General features: G+C 41.8%; 1 protein-coding gene across 2 annotated transcripts in view; it reads right to left on the bottom strand.

Moving 5' to 3' along the window:
* atrx (ATRX chromatin remodeler) overlaps positions 1-25984 on the bottom strand; it is a 117295-nt gene that overhangs the window by 17699 nt on the left and 73612 nt on the right. For both annotated transcript variants that reach the window (XM_060927506.1, XM_060927507.1), the window contains exons 28-30: positions 23772-23880; positions 22864-23041; positions 22034-22225 (exon numbers count right to left, since the gene is read on the bottom strand). In XM_060927506.1, coding sequence (XP_060783489.1) covers positions 22034-22225; positions 22864-23041; positions 23772-23880 — 479 coding nt within the window. The remainder of the gene's footprint in view (positions 1-22033; positions 22226-22863; positions 23042-23771; positions 23881-25984) is intronic.

Below are 25984 nucleotides of genomic sequence, written 5' to 3'. Positions count from 1 at the left end.
ACTCGGAGCCTCTACTGTCCCAGTGCACATTGGACAGTGACAGTAATACAGGGGCTGGTTTAAAAAAAAAAAGGGGGGGGGGGGGGGGGGGGACACAGAGTGCTGTCAGCCGAGCTCGGTTTCAGGCAGCATGGCGTGTTGAGTGCCCGTGGCTAACATATGATGTAAAACGTGGTGTCATTCTGTGTTCAGTTCGTAAATCGACAGGAAATTCGAATTTCTTCACTGTTGGTTGTTCCAAGACTCTTCTCAACTCTGCTAAATTGTAAATCAAGTTTTGTGTTGAAGTAAAAGGCTAAAGGGAGTCCTAATACTGCTTTTGAATAATTCCATGCTAAAATAACCTTAAGTAAGCTCAAAAGTTGTTTATTTTAGCTTGATGGTGCACAGGGCACCCAAAATCAAGTCTCTTATCAGAGGCTGGAGTGGAGCCCAAATTTTATACGTAATGGAAAGACCTGTACAAATATTTGAATTGTGTCAGTTTGGTTGGTATAAACCTGTATTGAATCCACTTTGATGTGTTGGTAACTAAGAAAAAAACAAAAAACAAAAAAACTACAGACTAAATGGGGAAAAAATTAAAGAAAGAGTCCTTCTTTGACTTGAATTTTCAAAAGTTAAAAACAAAAAAGAAAAAAAAAAATTCAGAACCCAGGGGGAATACTGTTTAGATGAACGCGATCTTTCAGGGAAGACGGACAATTGCTACTGTTTCAGCTCTGAGCTTGTGAAGCCTGTGCATGTTAATTGAGGACAAACTAACCCTCATGGCCCCATTAAAGGATATGGGACATGGATTTTTACCTGGGCATAATTATGTATAAAGGACATAAGAAATGCCATCTAAATCACTGCAGGGCGTCAAAAATGTGAAAATCACCACATTATTTCAAGTTTTTCTATACATCAGCGTAAAACAAGGATTCGTTAATGAGCAAGGTGGTCACGTGACCCGTGACGTCACAAAAACTTTCCAAGGAGCCAGCGCTTGGGAATCTAATGTAAACAGGTTACCGAAATGGACACCATCGACAGTGATATTCCCGATGTTTCACAGAGATGTGAAGTTAGACCCTATCAATTTGAACCGATAGCTGGAAATTCACATGAACATAGATCTTGTCTTTACTCTGACGGGTCAGATGATTCTGAGAGTGAAAGTTCATTCAATCCTCATGAAACTGAACGCGGTCAGCTCGATAACACTTCCTGGTAAGTTAAAAACAATTCTGCTCAAAGGCTAATGATCTGTTGAAAGAAGTATTATTTTTGTATCATACATTGAAAGTTCATCATAGATCTAGCTAAAGTCCATTGCAAGCTAGTTTTTTTTTTGCTGATATTTTTCGAGATTGATTGAGATACAATGCTTCCAGAGTCTGAGATGAAAACATTCAAAATGGCAAAACGAGTCAGAATTATGATAATCAATAATTGATACACCCAAAATTATAATACTAATCCTTACCTCGGCTTTCAGTCGCTTAGCGCAGAGGTCTTCAACAGGTGGGTCGCGAAATCGCACCGGATCACTCATATCAACAAAAATATTCCTGCCCTGTCCCCTGGCCTCCGTGCAGGGATGCAAACAGCGTGCCTTTCGGCGGATGCCGCCTTTTTCACGGCTGAATCGCGCAGATCCGATTAAAAAAAAATAAATAAATAGCGATGTTGGTTCATGGAGCATGAGGCATGAAGTGTAAGGATGAGAGAGAGGCGGTTTGGGTCAGGAAGCTGCGCGCATTTGTGCAGCCTGGCGCAGGTGTGCGCGGCTTCCCGATTTGAACTGTTTTTTTTTTCTCATCCTTATGCTTCCTGTTTCATGAATTAATATCGCTCAGTACCTGAGTATTAATGTTGAAAGAATCCTCAGTGAAATGGTCCGAACACAGTTTGTGGGAAACAGTAGGTGCAAAGTTTTTTCAACAGGTGTTCTGTAAAGTTATCCTACCTCTTGGATTTGTCCTACCAAGCCTACTGCGCATGCGCGAAGCCTACTGCGCATGCGCAGGTGAGCCCACACTTTCCTCAGCTTTGGGTCCTTGGGGAATGCAAAAAAACTTACTCCAGGGCATTTCCCATTGGAATTATTGCAACCATAAGCAGCACAATACACCATGATGTCCAATGTATGCTGTCCAATGTACTTTAAAGACTATAAAAACAATTTTCTTGTCATCCACTTCTCCATTCATCTACCCGCTTGTGCTGTGCCCGAAAGTTTTTGTGACGTATGATCACGTGACAGCGGCTCTTCCGGTTGCAAAAAATGCATATCGGAAGTCGAGCAGAAATGCCATATAATCATCACGAATATAACGATTTTGCTGAATTTAATAGATGATTTTGTATTTGTTGATGCAATTCATTCATATTTTTAATGGAAAGAAACTGATATAGCGTGCTTTTATGTTTCATGTCCCATATCCTTTAACAATCAGAAAACTAAGTCTTTCTTGCATGTCAGTTGATGTAAAGTTTAAAAAAAAAAAAAAAAAATTTAAAAATAAAAACCTAGAGATGGGCAAAAATCTTAATCCAATCACAAATTGCAATTTAGCAGCTGGGTTACTGCATTGATTCTGAAAGCTGCACCGCCAGCAGTCCAACGTTCATACGTGAAAACGTTTTAAACAAACTGAGGCTTTTTAGCAATGCCGGTTTCCATGACAACACTTATTGAAAACAACACCTGAGTAAAACCGATTTCTCAGCCAGCTGTTTCACACAAAAATGGTCTAAATTACTCTTCACCCAAAATGTTTATTTTCCTTTGTTTTTCCTTTGCTGTGCATTAAGAGGACCTTTCCTATTTGGCAATGACACTATCATGCTGTCTTATTCGACATGCTGGTTGAAAAACAAACATTTTCACTCAAATTATGAAAAAGTTACAAACTGCAACTTGATTGAAAATGCATGATGCAAAGACCTCAAACAGCAAGTAACAAGACAACCAAGTAGAATCAGATCTTTGACTGAGAAGGTAGCCGAGAAAGAACATTAGAATAGATCGAGGTCTATTTATGGAAAAAACAAAATCTAAAGATATCAAGGCTGAGACAGGTAAAAATAACACTGCCATGTTTTCCGCATTACGCCACAGCAAAGTAATGGACTGCAGAGCTACAGATCCCTGCACATCAAGTCGTTTGGCTAAGTGGACTTGATGGCTGGAAAATAAAAACATGTGGCAAAAGCAAGTACAATCAGTGAAGGCCCAGCCCATCCCCTCCACAGCCAGAAATCATGGCTGCACATTCAGTCAAGCCTGAATTACTAATTAAAACATGGCAGAATAGTGAACCCCCTCCTCCACTGCACCATCAAAGCTCGAAGACCTCTCCAAGCAACATCTCCCAGGTTTCACAAAAACACAGAACACAAACCTTGAAGGTGTTTACATTACACAGTAAAGGAAGATTTCCCTGTGAAAAAGGGGGAGGTGTTCCCAGCAAGAAAGCAATTTGATGATTAAGCTGTTGCTTACATCTCTGCTGAACATATTTCAAACACTGCCTGCTCGACATTGCAGCCCAGAGGCAAAGCAGGAGCCTGGGCTTAACTGAACACACTTCATTTCTGAGCCAGTAAATGGGTCACAGAGCTGAGAGGGTCAAATGACAGTGGGGCTGTCTGGGGAGAGCTCACAATGCTGGGATTCCTGATTAATCTCTGAGCTGGAGCTTCCCGGGTGGTCCAGGCTGTCTCGTCAACCTGCCCAACATGTGCATCTCGAGCAGAGCCACTAATGACCATAAATGCTGCCTGTACCATAGGCTATTCCTTTGTATAAAGATGGCTTAAGGGAATGCTATCGTTTTACCTCAATGTATTTAAAAAAAAAAAAAAAAAAAAAAAAAAAGGAGGTGGGGTGGGCAAAATCTTAAAAGGAAAATGAAAGAAAGCAACCTTTTTTTTTTGGAGAGGAGGTGAAAGATGTCCCACAGGAACTCTCAAAGCGGAAAGGGAAACGTTTTGGCTTTTGATCATTGTATTTAACTCTGTGAAATTCTGAGTTAAGGATGGTCCCAGGTGAATGGCCAGGCTCTGAACAGTACGCTCTTTCAATCAGCACAATATTCCTCAGAGATCTAAAGTGGTTCAAACCCTGTAAAACCTGTTCAAGTTGGAGCTCGCTCATTCTTTCAAAATGTGGAGAAAATACAAGCATTTCAAGAATGTCATGACCACAGCCTCACTATGAAGACAGTTTTATGATCTTTATTAGGGATGTAACTGAATGCAAATATTGTTTGAAATTAACAGATATGTGTTTTAAGCAGATACAAATAGTAGGCACACACACACACAATTGTTTTATTTTGCCTCCTGAACGGAAGCGTCCCAGAAAGAGACAGCTTTTGGTTAAGACTAGAGGCAAAAGTCACCTGGGGTTCAAGCTGCATGAGCAGCATGAGGTTTTTGCTTTCATGTGGAAATGAGAGAGCTGTTAGATATGAAGCTTGAGGGACAAAAGAAAGACCATCTTCATTAACATGAACATCAAGCATTCAGTTACTCATCCTTCGTAACTGCCAAGTCAGGGTTGCTCACACTACCATTCATTTATTACGTACACATGACAAGGTGCCCAATTTCAAGGACAGTGGTCAAGGGTGATGACAAAAAAAAAAAAAAAGGGCCCGTGATAATCAACATGAGTCACCTTCATGCAAATTGGGTACACTGCAGAAAAGCAATAAATCCAAAACAACTGACCAGAAGGATTCCTCAAGCCAAACCAAACGACATGTGTGGCATATTTCAGCTCCTACCTGTAATTAGCCCCAATTTACTATTTGGCTTCCAAAAATGAAAGAAAACCTTTTAACCAGGTTTAACCTCATTCTGACCTCTCATTAAATGGACATTGAGACATTATAAAGTAAAATAATGCCTGGAAAGATGTTGCAGAGATAACTGGTGCCTTTTGTCAGTGGACACAGCTAGTACCAGTTAGCTTGTGCTGCTAACCTGTGAACAAATTTAGCATAGAACACATGGTAGATAGTACATTACATACAGTACCAGTCAAACGTTTAGACACACCAACTCAGGTTTTTCTGTATTTTGATTGACATTGAAGAACAATACTGAAGACATCAAAACAATGGAGAAAAAAAATGGAACACGTATGGAATTATGTGGTAAACAAAGTGTTAAAAAACTTCAACAAAATGTTGCATATTTTAGATTCTTCAAAATACCTAGCAATTACCTTAACACTTCCACACTATTGGAATTATCTTAACCAGCTTCATGAGGTAGTCACCTGGAATGCTTTTCAATTAACAGGTGTGCCTTGTCAAAAGTTACTTCGTGCAAATCCTTGCCTTCTTAATGTGTTTGAGACCATCATGCAGTAAATAACCCTATTCCACAACTGTACTAATCCATGTGTCAAGACTCGCTCAACTCAGTAAAGAGAAACGACATCCATCATTACTTTAAGACATGAAGTGTCTTAATTTAAAAAAAAAAACCAAAAGGCCATTGAATTAGGCGTGTCCAAATGTTTGACTGGTACACCAAAACAACCAATTTTCACACTGATGAGGCCATAATGTAATTTGTGTGCTAAAACATTTTAAACAGCAGTAAATCAAATGATGCTGCAGGCATTCATAAACAAAAATAACTGCTCAAGAAGGATTTAAAAGAAGTCTCCTGGATAAGCTCGAGTTGAGATCCATTATGCACTCGAATGATGCAGCTGAGGTTGAGGAACTGTCAGAGCCAGAACTGACAGACTCTGCTGAAACTGGTGGCAAGCTTACCTCTGCCAGTTTTTCGGTGTGGGTTGTTTATCTGCCTTTATGCAGGACTGCACAAAACCAAATTCCATGAAACTTGGTGGAAGGGTGTGGCATGAATTTAGTGTCACTTTGACAAACATTGCAAGATACATTTGGCCTTGGCAGAAGTCTGCGCTCAAAAATCCCATACATCAATCCAGGAGATGGGAGTACAGTTCAACAGTGATGAAACATAGCCAATGTAGAAATACAATGACTCAATTTGATAATCCACATTCACCAGTAACACACTTATTGGCACCCAAGTCTAATGGTTTTGGAAATTTATTCAGACACGAAGTGGCTGTAGATTTGCACATAGAAGAGTAAACTATTGTCCTTGGTTTTGCTGTGCTCTCCGAGTGCCCTTCCAGTCCCCCCCTCTTTTATATATATATATATATATATATATATATATATATATATATATATATATATATATATATAAAACCACCCCCTACGCTGAGCAGATACAAGATGATACTGATAGCAGCACTGTGCTATACTCCTAGTCTTAGCCATTCTTTATTTAAAAGTACTCTTTCTTTTTAAACAGGTTTATCAAAAAAAAAAAAGGCCTGAATGACCCTTGTAAAAGGTGTGTGATGAGCAACATCTGTAGCCCCATCTGAACCAGTGTTACAAGATTATAAAATTGGCTAGTTTACTTATGCGTTTGTGTTCATTTAGGGAATTTGTTTAAAAGTTCTGGCAAAACAAGACCATGAAAACTTGTAATGAAATCCCAAATAAATCCTGATGGTGTTTCAAAAAAAACCTCAAAGCGTCAAAGTTCCAGAACTAATTTTCCAGTGTTTGTCTCTCAAGTATACTGCTTTATTATTTACTTCAAGTAAGGACCTTTTCAGCTATTTCTGCACAATTTCTGAACCCCTGAGGGTTTTTTTTTTTAAACCATCATCAAAAATTATTTACACGTGCTTCTGATCTCTTCTTATAGACACTGTCATTTGCTCTTCAGAAAAGGTGGAGCACTGAGGCCAAGTTTACATTAGACCGTATCTGTCTCGTTTTCTTCGCGGATGCACTGTCCGTTTACATTAAAATGCCTGGAAACGCCGGGAAACAGGAATCCGCCAGGGTCCACGTATTCAATCCAGATAGTGTCTGGTCCGGTGCTGTGTAAACATTGAGAATACGCGGATACGCTGTGCTGAGCTCTAGCTGGCGTCATCACTGGACAACGTCACTGTGACGTCCACCTTCCTGATTCGCTGGCGTTGGTCATGTGACGCGATTGCTGAAAAACGGCGCGGACTTCCGCGTTAAAGAGTATAAAAGTATGAAAATACTGCAAATACTGCCCATTGTGTAGTTATGATTGTCTTTAGGCTTGCCATCCTTCCACTTGCAAGTGACGCGCATGCCCGACATGCACCGAGATCACACACACAGCGGCTCAGTCCCAAATCACTGCTCGTGCGCTCCACTCGCGCGCACTGTGAGCTGCGCAGGGCCGGAGTGTGCACCCTCCAGAGGGCACTCGCTGTTCAGGGCAGAGTGATTTGGAGCGCAGGATGCCTGTGGAGCCGAGCGTATCCGTCTATTGGCATTGCTGTGTGCACGCGAATCGTGTATTGGCGTTGCTGTGTGCACACTAATCGTTTTAAAAACGTTAATCTGATGATCCGCTGATACGGTCTAATGTAAACCCCACCTGAGAGACAGAGGGTGAAAGAATGGTCGAAGAAAAAAAAAACACGACGCCATTGTTTGCTCATTCATTATCTGCAATACAGACTCTTCTATATAGAGAAACAATAATGAAGAAACCAGAACCAATTTAGACAACACTTACTAGTGAGTCTTCTGGAAATGGAGCATCTCTGATTCCATAAAGAAGCTGAATTTACAAATTGTGTAGAAAGCTGAAAAGCACAAAAATATTACATTTGCTGTATTAAATGCACCACTTTTAGGTACACATTGGCCACTCTCGTATTTGTCCTGACTAGCATGTTTTGAGATGAAAGAAACTGCTACGCATTGTAGTATTTCAGTGCACAAACAGTTCATCCATTGCACTCTGGGTTTATTGTTCACGACTGGTACTTCATGCAATGAACTATTATCACAACAAGACTTCAAGCATTGGGTATTTCGTGCCAAAATAGCTGCCCACGTGTATGAAGGCATAAATAACGTCCGCAAACTTCTCAACAAAAAGAAAAATCATGGGAGCCCTTAATTTAGGTAGAGGAAAGGAAATCACCCTGAATGCTTTGCATATTGATCTTCATAATTACCATGTGATATGCAACAGCAGTCATTTTTGTTTGCTTTTCATTCTGATATAACCTTTTTACTTTAAACTTGTTTCATCAATATGTTGGTCAATTTTCACTTTGGTTAAAAGTTTCCTTCATTACCTAGGATGCTATTCAAATTCCTGCCAGTAGTGGTGCATTAACCGTCATTTCATCTCTAACTAAAGAAAGTGATGCATCAGCACTTCACTAGTTTCTTTCCGAACTCCACGCTCTGCTCAAATAGATAAGGGTCCACAGCTTTTCATGCTTACACTACTGTCAACACTCTATGTAAAATGTTATGTAGCTGAATTGCATTCTGAAACTTTAAATTCAATACTAATTGTATGCGATATTCTACAACCCCAATTCCAAAAAAGTTGAAACACTGTGTAAAACAAAACAGAATGCAGTGATCTACAAATCCTTTTCTGACATTTTCATTTGAACAAAAAACAAAAGGCAAGATATTTAACTTTTTATCAAGTTTGAACAATACGTGTGAATAAACAAACACTCATTTTGGATTTAATGCCTGCGACGCATTCCAAAAAAGTTGGGACAGGGGCAACAAAAGGCTGGGAGAGTTGTGGACTGCTCAAAAAATAAATAAAAAGGCCACTAGCAGCGATAACAGGCCCTCACACACGAGAACATGCTGAAAACAATAGGCCACTGCACCTGGGGCCAAGCCTCCATCCCTGAGTAGCAGTGGCCAGGACTGACGTGTGTACCAAATTTCATGAGTCCAAGTTTTTAGGCAATGGAATCAGTACTGTCCAGGTCCAAATGGTGGCGCTACACAAGAGGCTCACTTTGGTCATGGGGATATCGTCAGAACCCTGATGTCCAATAACCTCTGAGGTTTTAGCTCCATCAGGCAATGCATGGTGAATTTGACGACACGCTTCCTGTTTGCATGGTGAAACATACAAATTTATTGGTTCACCATTTCAACATCATGCAAGATATCAGAAATCCTGTCACAAGTCAACTGACTTAAACAATGTGCATTTAAGTTTTGTTCATCTTGGGGCACCCCACACACCTACCGATTTTGACACAGATAGGTGAAAACATATGCCGGGCAGAAGTTTCAGTGATGTGGGGGCACTATGGAGTCCAATGGACACACCCGAGGTTAAGCCTCTATCCCTGAGTAGCGGTAGCCAGGACTGATGTGAGTACCAAATTTCATGAGTCAAATTTTTTAGGCAATGGAATCATTACTGTCCAGGTCCAAATGGTGGCGCTATACCAGAAGGTCAAATTGGGCATGTGGAGATCAGAACCATCCTATCCTATAACCTGTGAATTTTTAGCCATATCTGGCAATGCATGGTGAATTTATGACATGCTTCCTGTTTGTGTGGTGTAACAAATTTATTGGTTCACCATTTCAACATCTTGCAAGATACTGCAAATCCCTTCGCAACATCTTGACATGACGTATACCAAATATGGCATGAATCCAACACACCGCCAAGGAAGAGAACATCAAAATGTAACACGTGTTTTGGCAATGGAGTCATTACTGTCCATGTCCAAATGGTGGCGCGATACCAGAGGGTGTCTTTGGGCATCTGGATCTCTTCCAAACCATATGCTATAACCATATTCTATAACCTGTGAAGTTTGAGCTGCATCAGGCAATGCATGGTGAATTTATGACTCACTTCCTGTTCACATGGTGCACGTATAAAATTTATTGGTTTGCCATTTCAACATCTTGCAACATATTGCAAATCCCTTCGCAATTTAACAATCAGCAACATCTTTACATGAAGTATACCAAATACGGCATGGATCCAACACGCGTCAAACCGCACAAAACCAAAAATCTCACTTCCTGTTGAGTATGGCTGATACAATGTATAAGCAATTTTGTTCCTCTCGGGGCACTCCACACACCTACCAAATTTGACACGGATCGGTGAAACTATATACAAGGCTTTATGACATATGGGGGCACTATGGAGTTCCCCTCAGACACACCTGGGGTCAGGCCCCTACAGCTGAGTTTCAGTGCATGTGACTAACGTGTAACAAATTTCATGAGTTTTCGAATATGGACAAGGTGTCAAATCTGTATTTTTGAACTAGGTGGCGCTATGGAGTTAATGAAGCCCACCAATTTACCATATCACCACAAATTGTAATCATAGAACAAATGTATGTACAAAATTTCATGAGTTTTTATCCATCCTAAGCCCCCCAAAACAGCATGGGAAAATTTCAATATCCCACATTCCATCCAACATGGCTGACTTCCTGTTGGGCGGAGTCAAAAACAACTAATGGCCCTTTTCCACTACCCTTTTTCAGCTCACTTCAGCCCGACATGGCTCGTGTTTCAACTACCTTAGAGCAGCACGACTCAGCTTGCTTCAGCCCTGCTTAGCACCCAAAACTCGCACGGTTTTGGAGTAGGGCTGAAGCGAGCCAAACCGAGCCAAGTGGGGCTAGGGGCGTGAGCAGACACTCCCCTGTGCACTGATTGGTGAGGAGGAGTGTCCTCACATGCCCACACACGCCCCGCGAGCACGCTGGGATCTGTAAACACCGTAAACCTGGAAGAAGAATTACGAATTACGAGAATTTCTGAAGCCTTATGCGCCTCGCCTCATCTATACGCTCTTGCCAGTATCTGTTGGCGTTGTCAGTGACAACAAGCCACAGCACCAAGACCAGCAACACTAACGACTCCATGTTTATTGTTTACTATCCGGGTCATGAGACTACCGCTTAAAAGATCACTGATGTCACTGTTTGCGCCGCCTAACGACATCACCTGACGTCCACCCACTTTCGCTAACTCCACCCAATGTGTCCACCCACTTCCAGCCAGCACGATTCAGCGCGGCTGTAGTCGAAATGCAACTCCAACAGCCCCGCTCAGCTCGACTCAGCCCAACTCAGCCGCGTTGGTAGTGGAAAAGCAGCATAAGTGAACTTTGTCCTGTATCACAAGTGCATCATCACACAAAACCTTGTGCCAATCTGAGCAACTTCATCTCAACCATAGCTTGTTCTCAGGGGCACTATACAGCTCCAGGACCATGTCCAGTCCTTTGCTCAGTGTACCTTTGTGATTTTACGCACATTTGATCAGTGGGCCAAAGTTCATGAGTTTTCGAGCATCACAAGTGCCTCAAAAAGGAGTTTTTCCGTTGCGGGCGGGGGGGTGCACACATGAACAAAAAATGTATTTATACATCACTCATTCACTCATGTATGTATGCATGTATGTATGTATGCATGTATGTATGTATATCATCCAGATTGTTTAAGCTGTGTTCCTTGGTCAGACATGAGTTGTATGGTGGCTACCAGTGGTGCCCTTGTATGCCTTTGACTCTGCCATGTTGAGCTGCGTCCTTCGTAATTCAGCTGCAAGAAAGGATGATCAGCGACTCCAAAGTCACAAGCACAAAATTGAAGAGCCCACATCTGTGATGGTATGAGGGTGTATTGGCCCTTTTCCACTACCCTTTTTCAGCTCACTTCAGCCCGACATGGCTCGCGTTTCGACTACCAAAAACCAGCACGACTCAGCTCGCTTCAGCCCTGCTTAGCCCCTAAAACTCGCACCGTTTTGGAGTGGGGCTGAAGCGAGCCAAACCGTGCCGAGTGAAGCTGGGGGCGTGAGCAGACACTCCCCTGTGCACTGATTGGTGAGGAGGAGTGTCCTCACATGCCCACACACGCCCCGCGAGCGCGCTGGGATCTGTAAACACCGTAAACCCGGAAGAAGAAGAATTACGAATTACGAGAATTTCTGAAGCCTTATGCGCCTCGCCTCATCTATACGCTCTTGCCAGTATCTGTCCGCGTTGTCGGTGACAACAAGCCACAGCACCAAGACCAGCAACACTAACGACTCCATGTCCTCCATGTTTATTGTTTACTATTCGGGTCGTGAGACTACCGCTTAAAAGCTCACTGATGTCACTGTTTGCGCTGCTTAACGACATCACCTGACGTCCACCCACTTTCGCTAACTCCACCCAATGTATCCACCCACTTCCAGCCAGCACGGTTCAGCGCGGTTGTAGTCGAAATGCAACTCCAACAGCCCCGCTCAGCTCGACTCAGCACGGCACGGCTCAGCCCGACTCAGCCGCATTTGTAGTGGAAAAGCGGCATTTTAGTGCCGGTGGCAAGGGTAACTTGCATGTTGGTGAGGGAACCATTAATGCTGAAAGGTTTGGGAGCAACATACACTGCCATCCAAATTAGGTCTTTTTTTTTTTTAGTGACTTCTGAGCTTATTCCAACAAGACAATACCAAGCCACATTCTGCACATGTTACAACAGTGTGGCTTCATAGTAAGAGTGTGTGGGTGCTAGCCTGGCCTGCCTGCATTCCAGACCTCTCTCCCATTGAAAATGTGCAGCATTATTATGAAGAATAAAATACATCAACGGAGACCAGACTGTTGAGTATAGTCGTATATCAAGCAAGAATGGTAAAGAATTTCACTTTCAAGACTTCAATTAGTGTCCTCAGTTCCCAAATGCTGTTAAAAGAAGAGGTGATGCAACACAGTGGTAAACATGCCCGTCTCAACTTCTTTTTGGAACGTGCTGCAAGCATTAAATTCAGAATGAGTGTATATTTACAAAAAGGCCAGCCTTGGGTGCGTGACGTCACAGCGGTAACCGGTTTTTAGGTCGAGGCCTTTTACAGCAAAAGGCCAAAGTCATAAATAAAAATTTATGATGAAGGTAAGAAATACCGTTACTGACTTGCTCAACTAAGACTGATTTGACTTCATTGATTGTGGATTGACTCTCATTAAAACAGGATAGTTGTTACAACTTATGCAACATACATGTACATGCATGCATTTTCACTGATAAAACGTAAAAGGCTAATTAAATAAACAGATGAACTGAGACAATCACATTCTGAAGCAAATTAAATAATCTTATACCGGTAACTTAAACACACAACGAAAGTTACATGTATTTATCTAAATGCAGGTAAACAACGTGTTTTGTTTTGTATCCAAATGAGAGTTGGAGCTTACCCATCTGTGTTCTCGCTTCTTGAAGGCTGATCTTGTGGCTGATTGTTTGGAACAGTCTGACTTTCAGTTGTTCGTTCAGTTCTCCATTTCACTTCTTCCACATAAGGGCGAGATGGTGGCAATATGCAGCAGAGAAATCAGATGGCTGCACCACTCATTCTCCATTTTCTCCATACTGGAGTACACTGCCATTACTGCTGGGCTCAGGCAATTACTAAAACCCGGGACGGTACAGGACGTCACCAGTTTGAGCAACAACCGCGGGGAGGTCACTGCCCGAGCAACAAGTCACGTCCCGTTCTGTCCTGGGTTTTACCAATAACCCTCGGCTCACACTTCAGGAGAACTGTTGCAACTGAACTTACTTTCCTTTTCTTCTGGTTTTATTTAAATTGTTGGTACTGCACCCTCTATCAGTACGGGCTTATAGCCAACACTCCTCAACAGATCAGAGGTCTCGTACGAGTCTTCAGTAAAATGTACGGAGCAGAGGAGAGACCACAACATGCCCGTGAACTTCTTGGAAAACGTATCCAAATCTTTGCAGTTTGAACATTTCACTAGCAGAAATGGTGACAAGACCGATAGACTTCCTGCTGTGACGCTGCAGACGTCAAGGTCATTCACTCAGACCACTACCTATATGAATCACTTTAATTGTAAAAATTACTATATTAGATTTATTGTTAATGCTTAAAACTATTCCTGTGCCATTCTTGAGGTCTCAAGGCATTTATAAACGAAAGTGAGGCCATGGTTCTGCGTATCTGCTTTAAATATCTTGTCTTTGTATTGTATTCAACTGAATATAGGTTGAAAAGAATTTGAAAATCATTGCATTCTGTTTTTATTTACAACCCCGATTCCAAAAAAGTTGGGACAAAGTACAAATTGTAAATAAAAACGGAATGCAATGATGTGGAAGTTTCAAAATGCCATATTTTATTCAGAATAGAACATAGATGACATATCAAATGTTTAAACTGAGAAAATGTATCATTTAAAGAGAAAAATTAGGTGATTTTAAATTTCATGCCAACAACACATCTCAAAAAAGTTGGGACAAGGCCATGTTTACCACTGTGAGACATCCCTTTTCTCTTTACAACAGTCTGTAAACGTCTGAGGACTGAGCAGACAAGTCACTCAAGTTTAGGGATAGGAATGTTAACCCATTCTTGTCTAATGTAGGATTCTAGTTGCTCAACTGTCTTAGGTCTTTTTTGTCGTATCTTCCATTTTATGATGCGCCAAATGTTTTCTATGGATGAAAGATCTGGACTGCAGGCTGGCCAGTTCAGTACCCGGACCCTTCTTCTACGCAGCCATGATGCTGTAATTGATGCAGTATATGGTTTGGCATTGTCATGTTGGAAAACGCAAGGTTTTCCCTGAAAGAGACATCGTCTGGATGGGAGCACAGGTTGCTCTAGAACCTGGATATACCATTGAGCATTGATGGTGTCTTTCCAGATGTGTAAGCTGCCCATGCCACATGCACTAATGTAACCCCATACCATCAGAGATGCAAGCTTCTGAACTGAGCGCTGATGATAACTTGGGTCGTCCTTCTCCTCTTTAGTCCGAATGACACGGCGTCCCTGATTTCCATAAAGAAGTTCAAATTTTGATTCGTCTGACTGCAGAACAGTTTTCCACAGATCCTCTTCCCATCTTTACTTCTGAGAGCCGCTGCCACTCCAAGATGCTCTTTTTATACCTAGTCATGTTAATGACCTATTGCCAATTGACCTAATTTGATCCTCCAGCTGTTCCTTTTTTGTACCTTTAACTTTTCCAGCCTCTTATTGCCCCTGTCCCAACTTTGAGATGTGTTGCTGTCATGAAATTTCAAATGAGCCAATATTTGGCATGAAATTTCAAAATGTCTCACTTTCGACATTTGATATGTTGTCTATGTTCTATTGTGAATACAATATCAGTTTTTAAGATTTGTAAATTATTGTATTCCGTTTTTATTTACAATTTGCACTTTGTCCCAACTTTTTTTGAATCGGGGTTGTACATCTTGCACAGCATCCCAACTTTTTTTGGAATGATTAGATTAGATAAAACTTTATTGATCCCTTTGGGCGGGTTCCCTCAGGGAAATTAAGATTCCAGCAGCATCATTATAGATAAACAGAGAAAAGAAATAGAGAAAAACTTCTAGATAAATTAAAATAAAGTATTTACATATACAAATATAAAAGAATAAGATATGGGGAAGAGAGGAAGGGGGGAGGGGGGAGAAGTGGGGTTCGGGTAAGTGTGTGTGTGTAAGCAGGAAAGATATTGCACTTTATATTGCACATTGTCCGGTATTGCTTATTGTTAGGCTAGGCTAGGCAACAGCAACTGCTCCTTCCCGTCCTCTGTCCTCCTGTTACCCCTCCTCCCCCCCAGAGAGGAGTTGTACAGTCCGATGGCGTGAGGGACAAAGGAGTTTTCGAGTCTGTTTGTCCTGCACTTGGGAAGGAGCATTCTGTCACTGAACAGGCTCCTCTGGTTGCTGATGGGGTTGCAAGTTGGATTTCTTATTAAATGCTACATTAATGGTGCAATATGTTTTAAACTAAAATTGTCAACAGAATATGAAGAAATAACAGTTTTAATGTTATGTCAAAAGACATCTACATATTGTGGTGCAGAGAGATCTCGTGAAGTTAGCATGCTAACCAGCTAGCCCCGAGACAGGATGGCCGAACCTGTCTCATAACACTTTGAATTCATGCTCTCATTTTGGGCTGAGGCAGACTGGATGCTACTCAGACTCACACATTACCTACTGATAAGTCAAGAGAACCAATTTTCTAAACTTGTATAACAGCAGCTGTGATGCGAGCTGGAGAGCTGTATAGAGTTCAAGATGGTCACTAACGTGCTGAAAGTTGTGGACTTGTCACCAGGTTCTTTTTGAATTAAAGTCGCGAAAGGGGTCTAAAAATTCACCAAATCTAGCAACAAAGTACAACCCCGATTCCAAAAAAGTTGGGACAAAGTACAAATTGTAAATTAAAACGGAATGCAATAATTTACAAATCTCAAAAACTGATACTGTATTCACAATAGAACATAGACAACATATCAAATGTCAAAAGTGAGACATTTTGAAATTTCATGCCAAATATTGGCTCATTTGAAATTTAATGACAGCAACACATCTCAAAAAAGTTGGGACAGGGGCAATAAGAGGCTGGAAAAGTTAAAGGTACAAAAAAGGAACAGCTGGAGGACCAAATTGCAACTCATTAGGTCAATTGGCAATAGGTCATTAACATAACTGGGTATAAAAAGAGCATCTTGTAGTGGCAGCGGCTCTCAGAAGTAAAGATGGGAAGAGGATCACCAATCCCCCTAATTCTGCGCCGGCAAACAGTGGAGCAATATCAGAAAGGAGTTCGACAGTGTAAAACTGCAGAGTTTGAACATATCATCATCTACAATGCATATCATCATCAAACGATTCAGAGAATCTGAAAGAATCTCTGTATGTAAGGGTCAAGGCCGGAAAACCATACTGGATGCCCGTGATCTTCGGGCCCTTAGACGGCACTGCATCACATACAGGCATGCTTCTGTATTGGAAATCACAAAATGGGCTCAGGAATATTTCCAGAGAACATTATCTGTGAACACAATTCACCATGCCATCCGCCATTGCCAGCTAAAACTCTAGTTCAAAGAAGAAGCCGTATCTAAACATGATCCAGAAGCGCAGACGTCTTCTCTGGGCCAAGGCTCATTTAAAATGGACTGTGGCAAAGTGGAAAACTGTTCTGTGGTCAGATGAATCAAAATTTGAAGTTCTTTATGGAAATTAGGGACGCCGTGTCATTCGGACTAAAGAGGAGAAGGACGACCCAAGTTATCATCAGCGCTCAGTTCAGAAGCCTGCATCTCTGATGGTATGGGGTTGCATTAGTGCGTGTGGCATGGGCAGCTTACACATCTGGAAAGACACCATCAATGCTGAAAGGTATATCCAGGTTCTAGAGCAACATATGCTCCCATCCAGACGACGTCTCTTTCAGGGAAGACCTTGCATTTTCCAACATGACAATGCCAAACCACATCTCATCTCATTATCTCTAGCCGCTTTATCCTTCTACAGGGTCGCAGGCAAGCTGGAGCCTATCCCAGCTGACTACGGGCGAAAGGCGGGGTACACCCTGGACAAGTCGCCAGGTCATCACAGGGCTGGCACATAGACACAGACAACCATTCACACTCATTCACACCTACAGTCAATTTAGAGTCACCAGTTAACCTAACCTGCATGTCTTTGGACTGTGGGGGAAACCGGAGCACCTGGAGGAAACCCACACGGACACGGGGAGAACATGCAAACTCCGCACAGAAAGGCCCTCGCCGGCCCTGGGGCTCGAACCCAGGACCTTCTTGCTGTGAGGCGACAGTGCTAACCACTACACCACCGTGCCGCCCCGCCAACCACATACTGCATCAATTACAGCATCTTGGCTGCGTAGAAGAAGGGTCCGGGTACTGAACTGGCCAGCCTGCAGTCCAGATCTTTCACCCATAGAAAACATTTGGCGCATCATAAAACAGAAGATACGACAAAAAAGACCTAAGACAGTTGAGCAACTAGAATCCTACATTAGACAAGAATGGGTTAACATTCCTATCCCTAAACTTGAGCAACTTGTCTCCTCAGTCCCCAGACGTTTACAGACTGTTGTAAAGAGAAAAGGGGATGTCTCCCGGTGGTAAACATGGCCTTGTCCCAACTTTTTTGAGATGTGGTGTTGTCATGAAATTTAAAAATCACCCAATTTTTCTCTTTAAATGATACATTTTCTCAGTTTAAACATTTGATATGTCATCTATGTTCTATTCTGAATAAAATATGGAATTTTGAAACTTCCACATTCTGTTTTTATTTACAATTTGTACTTTGTCCCAACTTTTTTGGAATCGGGGTTGTACAAGTTGGCAAGACTGAAGGAGTGTTTGGACTCAGAACTCACTATTGGTGTCAGGCTTAACAAGCAGGTAGAAGAAAATTGAGTTCGCTTCTAAAAACACTGGTTTTGCCACTCACTGCTGGAGACAGCTCTTGACGAGTAAAGGGACAAAGCTCGATGCAGATCTTACAAAGTTTCTTCAAGACTACTAAGCAAACAGCTGTTAATGCTAACGTTGGCTATTTAATGAGAGCTTATAAAAGACAGCTAATTGTATAACATAACTGACAGGTGTTACAATGTTTGCAAAGTTGGCCGTTTGTCGATACGTGGTTCAGACCCGTTTGAACAGCTATATGAAACTAGCTCATTTAGTTTGTCCTCTAGCTAGCTACCCAAACCGAGGCAGCTTTACATCGCAAACAGACCATGCTTACTGACCTGGTTTGGACAATTCAAAACAGATCCCAAGTCCAACTAACAACCACAATCCAAATGGCACTGATCTATGGTTTTGCTGTGGCCGTTTTCTTGCTATGAGCACCTTGAGAAAAACTGAGTTAAGTAACCTATAACAAACTGTAGACTGATGCTACATGTGATTACTGCAGTTTTATCTTCACTGGCTCTAAGAGTTTGAGCAGTCTGCTTGAGTTTTGCATATTCGTGCCCTGCTATTTGATAGTATTTGGTTTTTTTTAATAAATCATACCTGTAAATGTTTGGTTGTATGAACCCAGTACTGGATCAACTAAAAAACTAGCTTTTCACTAGATTCAGTGTGTGATATTCTGTGCGAAGTGGTGTTGGGGTGATGCGTCTGGGGGAACAGAAGGACGGACTGTGCATTTCCTTGTTTCTTATGACAGTGGGAGGGCATTCCAACTTTCTGGTGACATACTAAGCCATTTGTTTGGAATGTGGAGTATGAATTTGTCAGGTGGCCAAATCTTACATATAGCACCTTTAAACTTCACTGGAAAATGAGTGAGAGAGAACAAGAAGCTCCTGCTCTTTTTTTTCCCCCGCTATTAAACACCACTGTAACTGAGGTAGCAATGTCTACCTATGATGGCAGTAGTGTAGCAACTAACTTCTTCGAGGAATAATGAAAATACAGACACAAGCCATTAAATTAGCGCTAGACTTGCTAAGCACATTACAAATCTCAGTACAAAAATATTTAACGTGTTTCAGGGTCAAGTGTTCATTAAAAGTGAAAGAACACCATCCAATAAGATCTCACACAAAAGCCTGTGAAGGGCCCCAAAGAGGTTATGCAACAAAAAGCAATCAAAACAATATGCATGGCTCTACTGATGTGCAAGATCCTCTGTAAATAGAGAGATTTCAGCAGACACTGCTCTTGACCTGCAGGTGCATGCAAGGGCTCCAGGGGCAGGAGGGTTTTTTTTTGGTGGAATGTAATGGCTTGAGATATTTGTAAAACCTGACCGTAGCCAGTCAAAACAGCTGCACACAAATTATACACATAATCTTACTGCCCCATTATAAATAGTCTCCCACAAGCCGAGCACTTCACGTTTGGCATGATTCCTGATGTCCGCCTTCCATCATGGCAGCCTTCATCAGCTTTCCAATCTTACTCAATGGCTGATGTCCAGCAGTCAAAAGCACTCGCTTTCTATGCCAACATTCAGAGTGGCACTGAAGTGAGAAAATAACAAGAAGTGTGACGCATGGTGCTTATGCCTTTTATCCCTGGTATAGACTAAAACGTAAAAACATCGGGGGTGGGGGGGGGGGAGCTCAGTTGAGAAACATCTGGGGAGGCTTATTAATACTGGTTCCTGCAGCCAATTATCTTCAGTTGAAATCTGGTCCTTTGCTCGGTGAGGCCCAGTCAGCAGGGAACTTGGAACAGTAGCAAATTACTACATTCCCACCAATGAGCCACCAGGAAGGCAGGCCAGGCCCCACCCTACACGGTCATTTGGCTCAACCCCAGAGCCCAGGTACATAAAAGCACTTCAGTAAGGCCTGAGGCTGCTCCAGACCCCAAGCTGGGTGGCTCTCATGTCTGGGCCATGGTGCTCTTCTTTGTCATTATGGTGGAAGTCTGCAAGCTTCCTTTGTCTCCAATTAGTTTCTCTGAAGAGTGCAAGGGCATCCTAAAGGGGTGTTTTGAATAATGACCAGTCATCAGGTTTTTAAACAAAAAAAAAAAAAGGGGGGGGGGGGGGGGGCAAAGTTTACGGTGCTCCTTTGAAAACTTCAGAGACAAAGCAGTGAATCAGCTTTAAACAGATGGCCTTCATGATGGCAGGCTTGTTTGGGTGAGGGGAAGGGAGGTCAGAGCTGCTGCAGGCCACATTCAGAGGCAGGAGGGCTGACTGAGCAGGATGTGTGTGCTACGAAAGGGGGTGGAGTGAGATTTCCCAGAAATACCTAGGGCAGCAAGATGGGGTAGTGGCTGCTATTGCTAAATCATACTTTGGAGGAGGAGAGAAATATCACAATACAAAACGTTCGTATGTCCGTTGACCTCTGACACATTTCCAACTAATTAAATACTGAAAGTGCTGAAGGAAGGAATAGAAATATTGACAGAAGGGTATACTTCACAGGGTCGTGAAAAAAAAACAGATACAAGTTCTGCCAAGTTGAAAAATATTTCCTCTGTTCCATAAACTTGGCCATGGCACAGTGAAAAATAGAGATAGGACTAAAGGCTTTATGAGGGATGACTGACTCATCTTCATACTATTGCAGCCAGCAGATTCCATCCATAACAGCTGACTTGATGCATTCTGGTGCACATATGGCCAAATGTAGTCATCTCTAGAGAGCTTCAAGCCCATCTGAGCATACCAGTTAGATTTAATCAAAAACAAAATGAAGAAAAAAAAAAAAAACCTTTAAAGGAATTTTATGCCAAACATTGAACAATCTGAGATGACACTGTAATCAAAGGAAAACAATGCATACTTTTTCCATTTAACACTGGCGAATAAATTGTCAATCCATGATAGGTTGAGATAATTTATTTTTGGCAACTGTTTGTCAAGTGTTGCTGCTACAACAAACCAATAAATGAGGCTGGCATAAAAGCCAGTGCCGAAATATTCCTTCCACATGGATATGCATCACCCCCATAGTCAGGAATAAAACTCAAGCTCTTGCAATAGAGCTCTCACTTCGCCACTTCTTGAGTCATTCCATCAGTATGTAATGTTTTATCGCAAAACATCAATGTAATGTAGCTGTCACCAGAAAAGAGTTTTGATTTAATCGCTTGCAATATCCACATAAAAAGTGAATGGGAACTTAACGTCTCTGAAAAGGTCAAAGAACAAAGCAACAGAGCTCAAAATGATGAATTCAAGCTAACTTTTGAGAGCAGTCATGTCAGTGGGGGTCGACTTTGATACTTAGATAAACCGTCTGTGGTAAATAAAAGTAAACAGACAAATATCTGTGCAGCTGTGTGCATTTGGACACATTTCGATGGAGCTGCACTGGATTTCTTTGTCTCCAATTAGTTTCCACCAGCATCAGTTTTGCAATATAAACGCTTTCTGGTAAATACGTGTAAACAGAGGCATCACTCTCTGCAGCTGCTCGTCGTTGTGTGCGGCTGGATGCACTATCTAAGCCCAATGGATTCTCGTAAACACTGCAGGGCTCTTTCCTGTGACAGCACACCTGTGCCAAAGTACTGGGGGGGGGGGGGGGGGGGGGGGCGACTATTGGGACAGCGCTAACACTAAAACATCCCACCCCTCCCATTTACCACTACCCCTTGAAGCACAATAAATGCTTTGGAGCCAAGCCACATGAGTAAACACAGTTTATCACCCCCTGTAAAGTTCAAAGGCAGCATGTACCCACAAAACAGGTTTTGGAGCATTAAACTTGTGTGACTTGATAATAAGAAAAAGATACACATTCAAATAATTACAGGTGCTAGTTCTGCTGCATCCTAACTGCACTATGTAGTTAGCAGGGTGCATGGGAATTGAAGAAAACTTGCTCCTTACCTTGGGTAACATGGGTGTGGACCGCTTGCTTTTCTTTTCCGATGGGTCATCCAGCTGGTCTGGCTCAAAACTATAGAGTTCAGTCAGTTCGTTCATGGTGAAGTGGCGCTCAATCTGTTGTTGGTCCACCACACGGAACGACAGGGACTGTTTGGTCACCTGCCTATCATAAATCTTCTCCTCCATGGTTCCCTATTTTAAAACAGACCAATGGCATTAGGGTACGATTGGACTTTGATCTTAGAGGGTTCCAGGGTTTTAGAGAAACCACATACAATCAACTTCACTAGTTTACACTTAATATGAAAAGAACACATTTCTGATTTCTCACGTCCATTTTTCCACATTTTCTCCCTAGTCTGGTCACCTGCCAATTCTCACCTACCCTGGGAAGGGTGAAAGCCTCCCCACCTTCAGGCTTTCTCCGAGACACACGAAGCCAGCCAACCACATCTTTACAAACTGCCCTTCATGCTGCGTCACAGGGCAGTGTAACACACTTTGAGGAAAAGCACCATCTACCTTCTTTCATGTACGTAGTTCACCGACATTCACAACTGGAGTAGTGTCACTGACTGATGGGGGGATCGAGCATTTATGTAGCAGACTGCACGGCCAACTTTTCTGCCTTGGCTCCCAGCCATGGATGGCTGTAGCACCGCTGGCATTCGAACTAATGATCTCAAAATGCTTTGTTGTTGGGCCACTCAGGAGCCACATTAAATTTTTTTTTTAATGTACATCATATTCAAGCGATGGAGTGCAAAAATATACCTGTATACACTTCACAAAGAGTCTGAAAAAAAAATCTTTAGTGATGCATTCCTCACCTGTGCCAAAAACCTGTAGACGTACACCGTTTTCAGTTGGCCGAAGCGGTAAACCCTGAAAATGCTCTGAATGTCATAAGATGGATTCCATGAGGCATCAAAGATAATGACCCGGTTTGCTGCCACTAGGTTGATCCCTAGAGAGCCAGCTCTTGTAGAGATGAGAAAAAGACGACCCCTGATGGGAAAAAGAAAGAGAGGTGCTTACACCTCATGGAAAGAGGATGGAGGGCTTTAAAAACAAAACAAAAACACTTTTTTTTTGGATTTGCTGGAATATATTCTTGTTCCAAATTCAGCTATGCCGTTTAAGTTTAGTAGAATTTTTCTGCCCCTTCTTTGTAAGCAATCAGTTCAATATGAACCTCTGCATCAACTAATACAAAGCTCCAACTCTGGTATATGGGTGCAAGAAAGAGTTTTACTAATTATACTGTGCATCAAAATGATTATGAAAATACAACTTAAAAAGAGCTCTTTAGATGGTTCTAGCTCTCCAAATTGATTTTATTTGATATCATTTCTGCAAGGGAAACCCAGGGCTTTACATCGAACCTTGTAAAGGTTTCCCCAACCCAACAAACAAAAGAACTAATAAAGAACCCTTTTTTCCCCCAAGAATATGAATTTCGGTTCTTTTTAGATCGTGGTTGCTAACACAGAAGCCATCATCTAAGACTGAACTCCTCAGCCTTTTTAGGCCTGCAAATGAATTAGCCCAAGCTGCTCCACGTGAATTGTGCTTGTCGTTAGTTAGGGTACGCATGTAACATATGATGCATCTGAAGCCATGTTTTATGATGCATTTGAAGCCATTTCAACCATTTGAAACTAGTTCCCCTTGCAGATACAGAGCGGAGTCGTCGTCTCTGGCTGCCGCACATCAGCGGGAAAAAAAAAAAATTTACCGAATGTTGCTGGTGTCATTGAATTCCTCAGCCCATTTCTTCCTCGTCAAGGCATTAGTCGAACCATCTAATCGGTAGTAGTCAATGTTCCTGAACCACTTGCCCTCACCTTCAAGAGAAAACATCATTATACCCAGTCAGCAGAGATTCATTTTGTACAAGTGCCTCGCAAAATAACAATACAAGCAGCCAGTGCCTTGTGCTGCTTAAAGTTTCTCACAAAGAACAAACAAACTTATCCAGTCATAACAAAATCAATGTGTTGGAAGCAGCGTGATCATTCCTGACGAGCCAGCTGCATTCATGTAGAGCTTAAGTAAAATAAGAATGCACACAGATAGGTGGCTGAGTGGAGGGTACTCAGGTTTGGCCTTTAATATTACTGCCTCCCCCTGTGAGTGTGTTCATAACCAACATTACAGTATGTTTCCAATTACTTCTCTGTGATCTTTTCATTACAAATTGCAAAGCCTTAAGCAAACGTCTTTTGGGGGGGAATGAGAAAAAAAATAGTCAAGGTCTAATCATTTTCAAAATGAAAGCAAAAACAGCTGCTGAAGTTTAATTAGGAAAATGACCTTATGCCAGAGGCTTTGGGTCCAAGCGTGTAGGATGTGTGAGAAACCGAGACCTTTTAACTCGGATCTGTGTCAGATGTGCACTAAAAGCAAAAGATGAGCTCCTAAATTTGACCACCAACCTTTTAAGTCAGTCATTAAACATGAGAGATGTTTCTTGACCAGTGTTCTGGGTCATAAGATGACCAAACAAGTCTAGCCATTAAAAAAAAAAAAAAGACTTCAAATGTCTCGGTTAAAACAAATGATACGCTGAAATGTAACCCAAACTGTTCCATTAATGTACAACGAGGCAGTCATAACATTCAGCTCATTTGCAACAAATGTGCATTAAAGAAACAGCAGGTTTAATCAAGCTCCTGTTTGTGTGACCAAGATCGAGAGCTGGATAAACTTAAAAAAATTTTTGCATAACATTCAGTGTGCTTAAACTTAAACATACAGAGCACACACACAAAAATACATTTTGCATATCCTACTACACACACACAGCAGCTCCTTTATGCTACAGTGGCAAAGAATCCAACCAAGTCAAGAACAGACAGCATCATTACATTTCAGATACAACCCCAATTCCAAAAAAAGTTGGGACACTGTAAAACATAAATAAAAACAGAATGTGAAGATTTGCCAAAAAAAAAAATCACATCACAGAAACCCTATATTTCATTGAAAATAGTACAAAGACATATCAAATGTTGAAACTGAGAAATTGTATTGTTTTTTGAAAAATATATACTCACTTTGAATTTGATGTCAACAACACATTTCAGAAAAGTTGGGACAGGGGCAACAAAAGACTGAAAAAGTTGTGTAATGCTAAAAAAAACCCTAATATGGTTAATTGGCAACAGGTCAGCAAGATGATTGAGTATAAAAATAGCATCCCAGAGAAGCGGAGTCTCTTAGAAATAAAGATGGCGAGGGGTTCACCGCTCTGTGAAAGACTGCATGGGCAAACAATGCAACAATTTAAGAATAATGTTCCTCAATGTAAAATTGCAAAGAACTTGTGGGTCACATCATTTATGGTACATAATATCATTAAAAAATTCAGAGAATCTGGAGAAATCTCTGTATGCAAGAGACAAGGCTGAAAACTGACATTGGATGCCTGTGATCTTCAGGCCCTCCGGAGACACTGCATTAAAAGCAGACACGTGCCTGTAGTGGAAATCAGTGTATGGGCTCAGGAACACTTCAGAAAACCATCGTCTGTGAAAACAGTTCATTACTGCATCCACAAATGCAAGTTAAAATCAGCTATAAATAATATCCAGAAACACCGCCACCTTCTCTGGGCCCGAGCTCTTTTATGATGGACTGAGGCAAAGTGGAAAATTGTCCCGAGGTCTGATGAACCAAAAGTAGAAATTCTTTTTAGAAATCATGGATACAACATCCTCCAGACTAAAGAGAGGGACCATCTGGCTTGTTGTCAGTGCACAGTTCAAAAGCTGGCATCTGTGATGGTATGAGGGGGCATTAGTGCACATGACATGGGGAGCTTGTACATCTGGGAAGGCATCATTAATGCTGAATGATATATACACGTTTCAGAGCAATATGCTGCCATCCAGACAAAGTCTTTTTTTCAGGGAAGGCCTTCCTTCTTTCAGCAAGACAATGCCACAC

Source organism: Neoarius graeffei, chromosome 8 (assembly GCF_027579695.1).
Source record: "Neoarius graeffei isolate fNeoGra1 chromosome 8, fNeoGra1.pri, whole genome shotgun sequence".
Classification (NCBI taxonomy): Eukaryota; Metazoa; Chordata; class Actinopteri; order Siluriformes; family Ariidae; genus Neoarius; species Neoarius graeffei.
The sequence above is the reverse complement of the archived record's forward strand: the minus strand, read 5'-3'. Positions and strand labels throughout refer to the sequence as shown.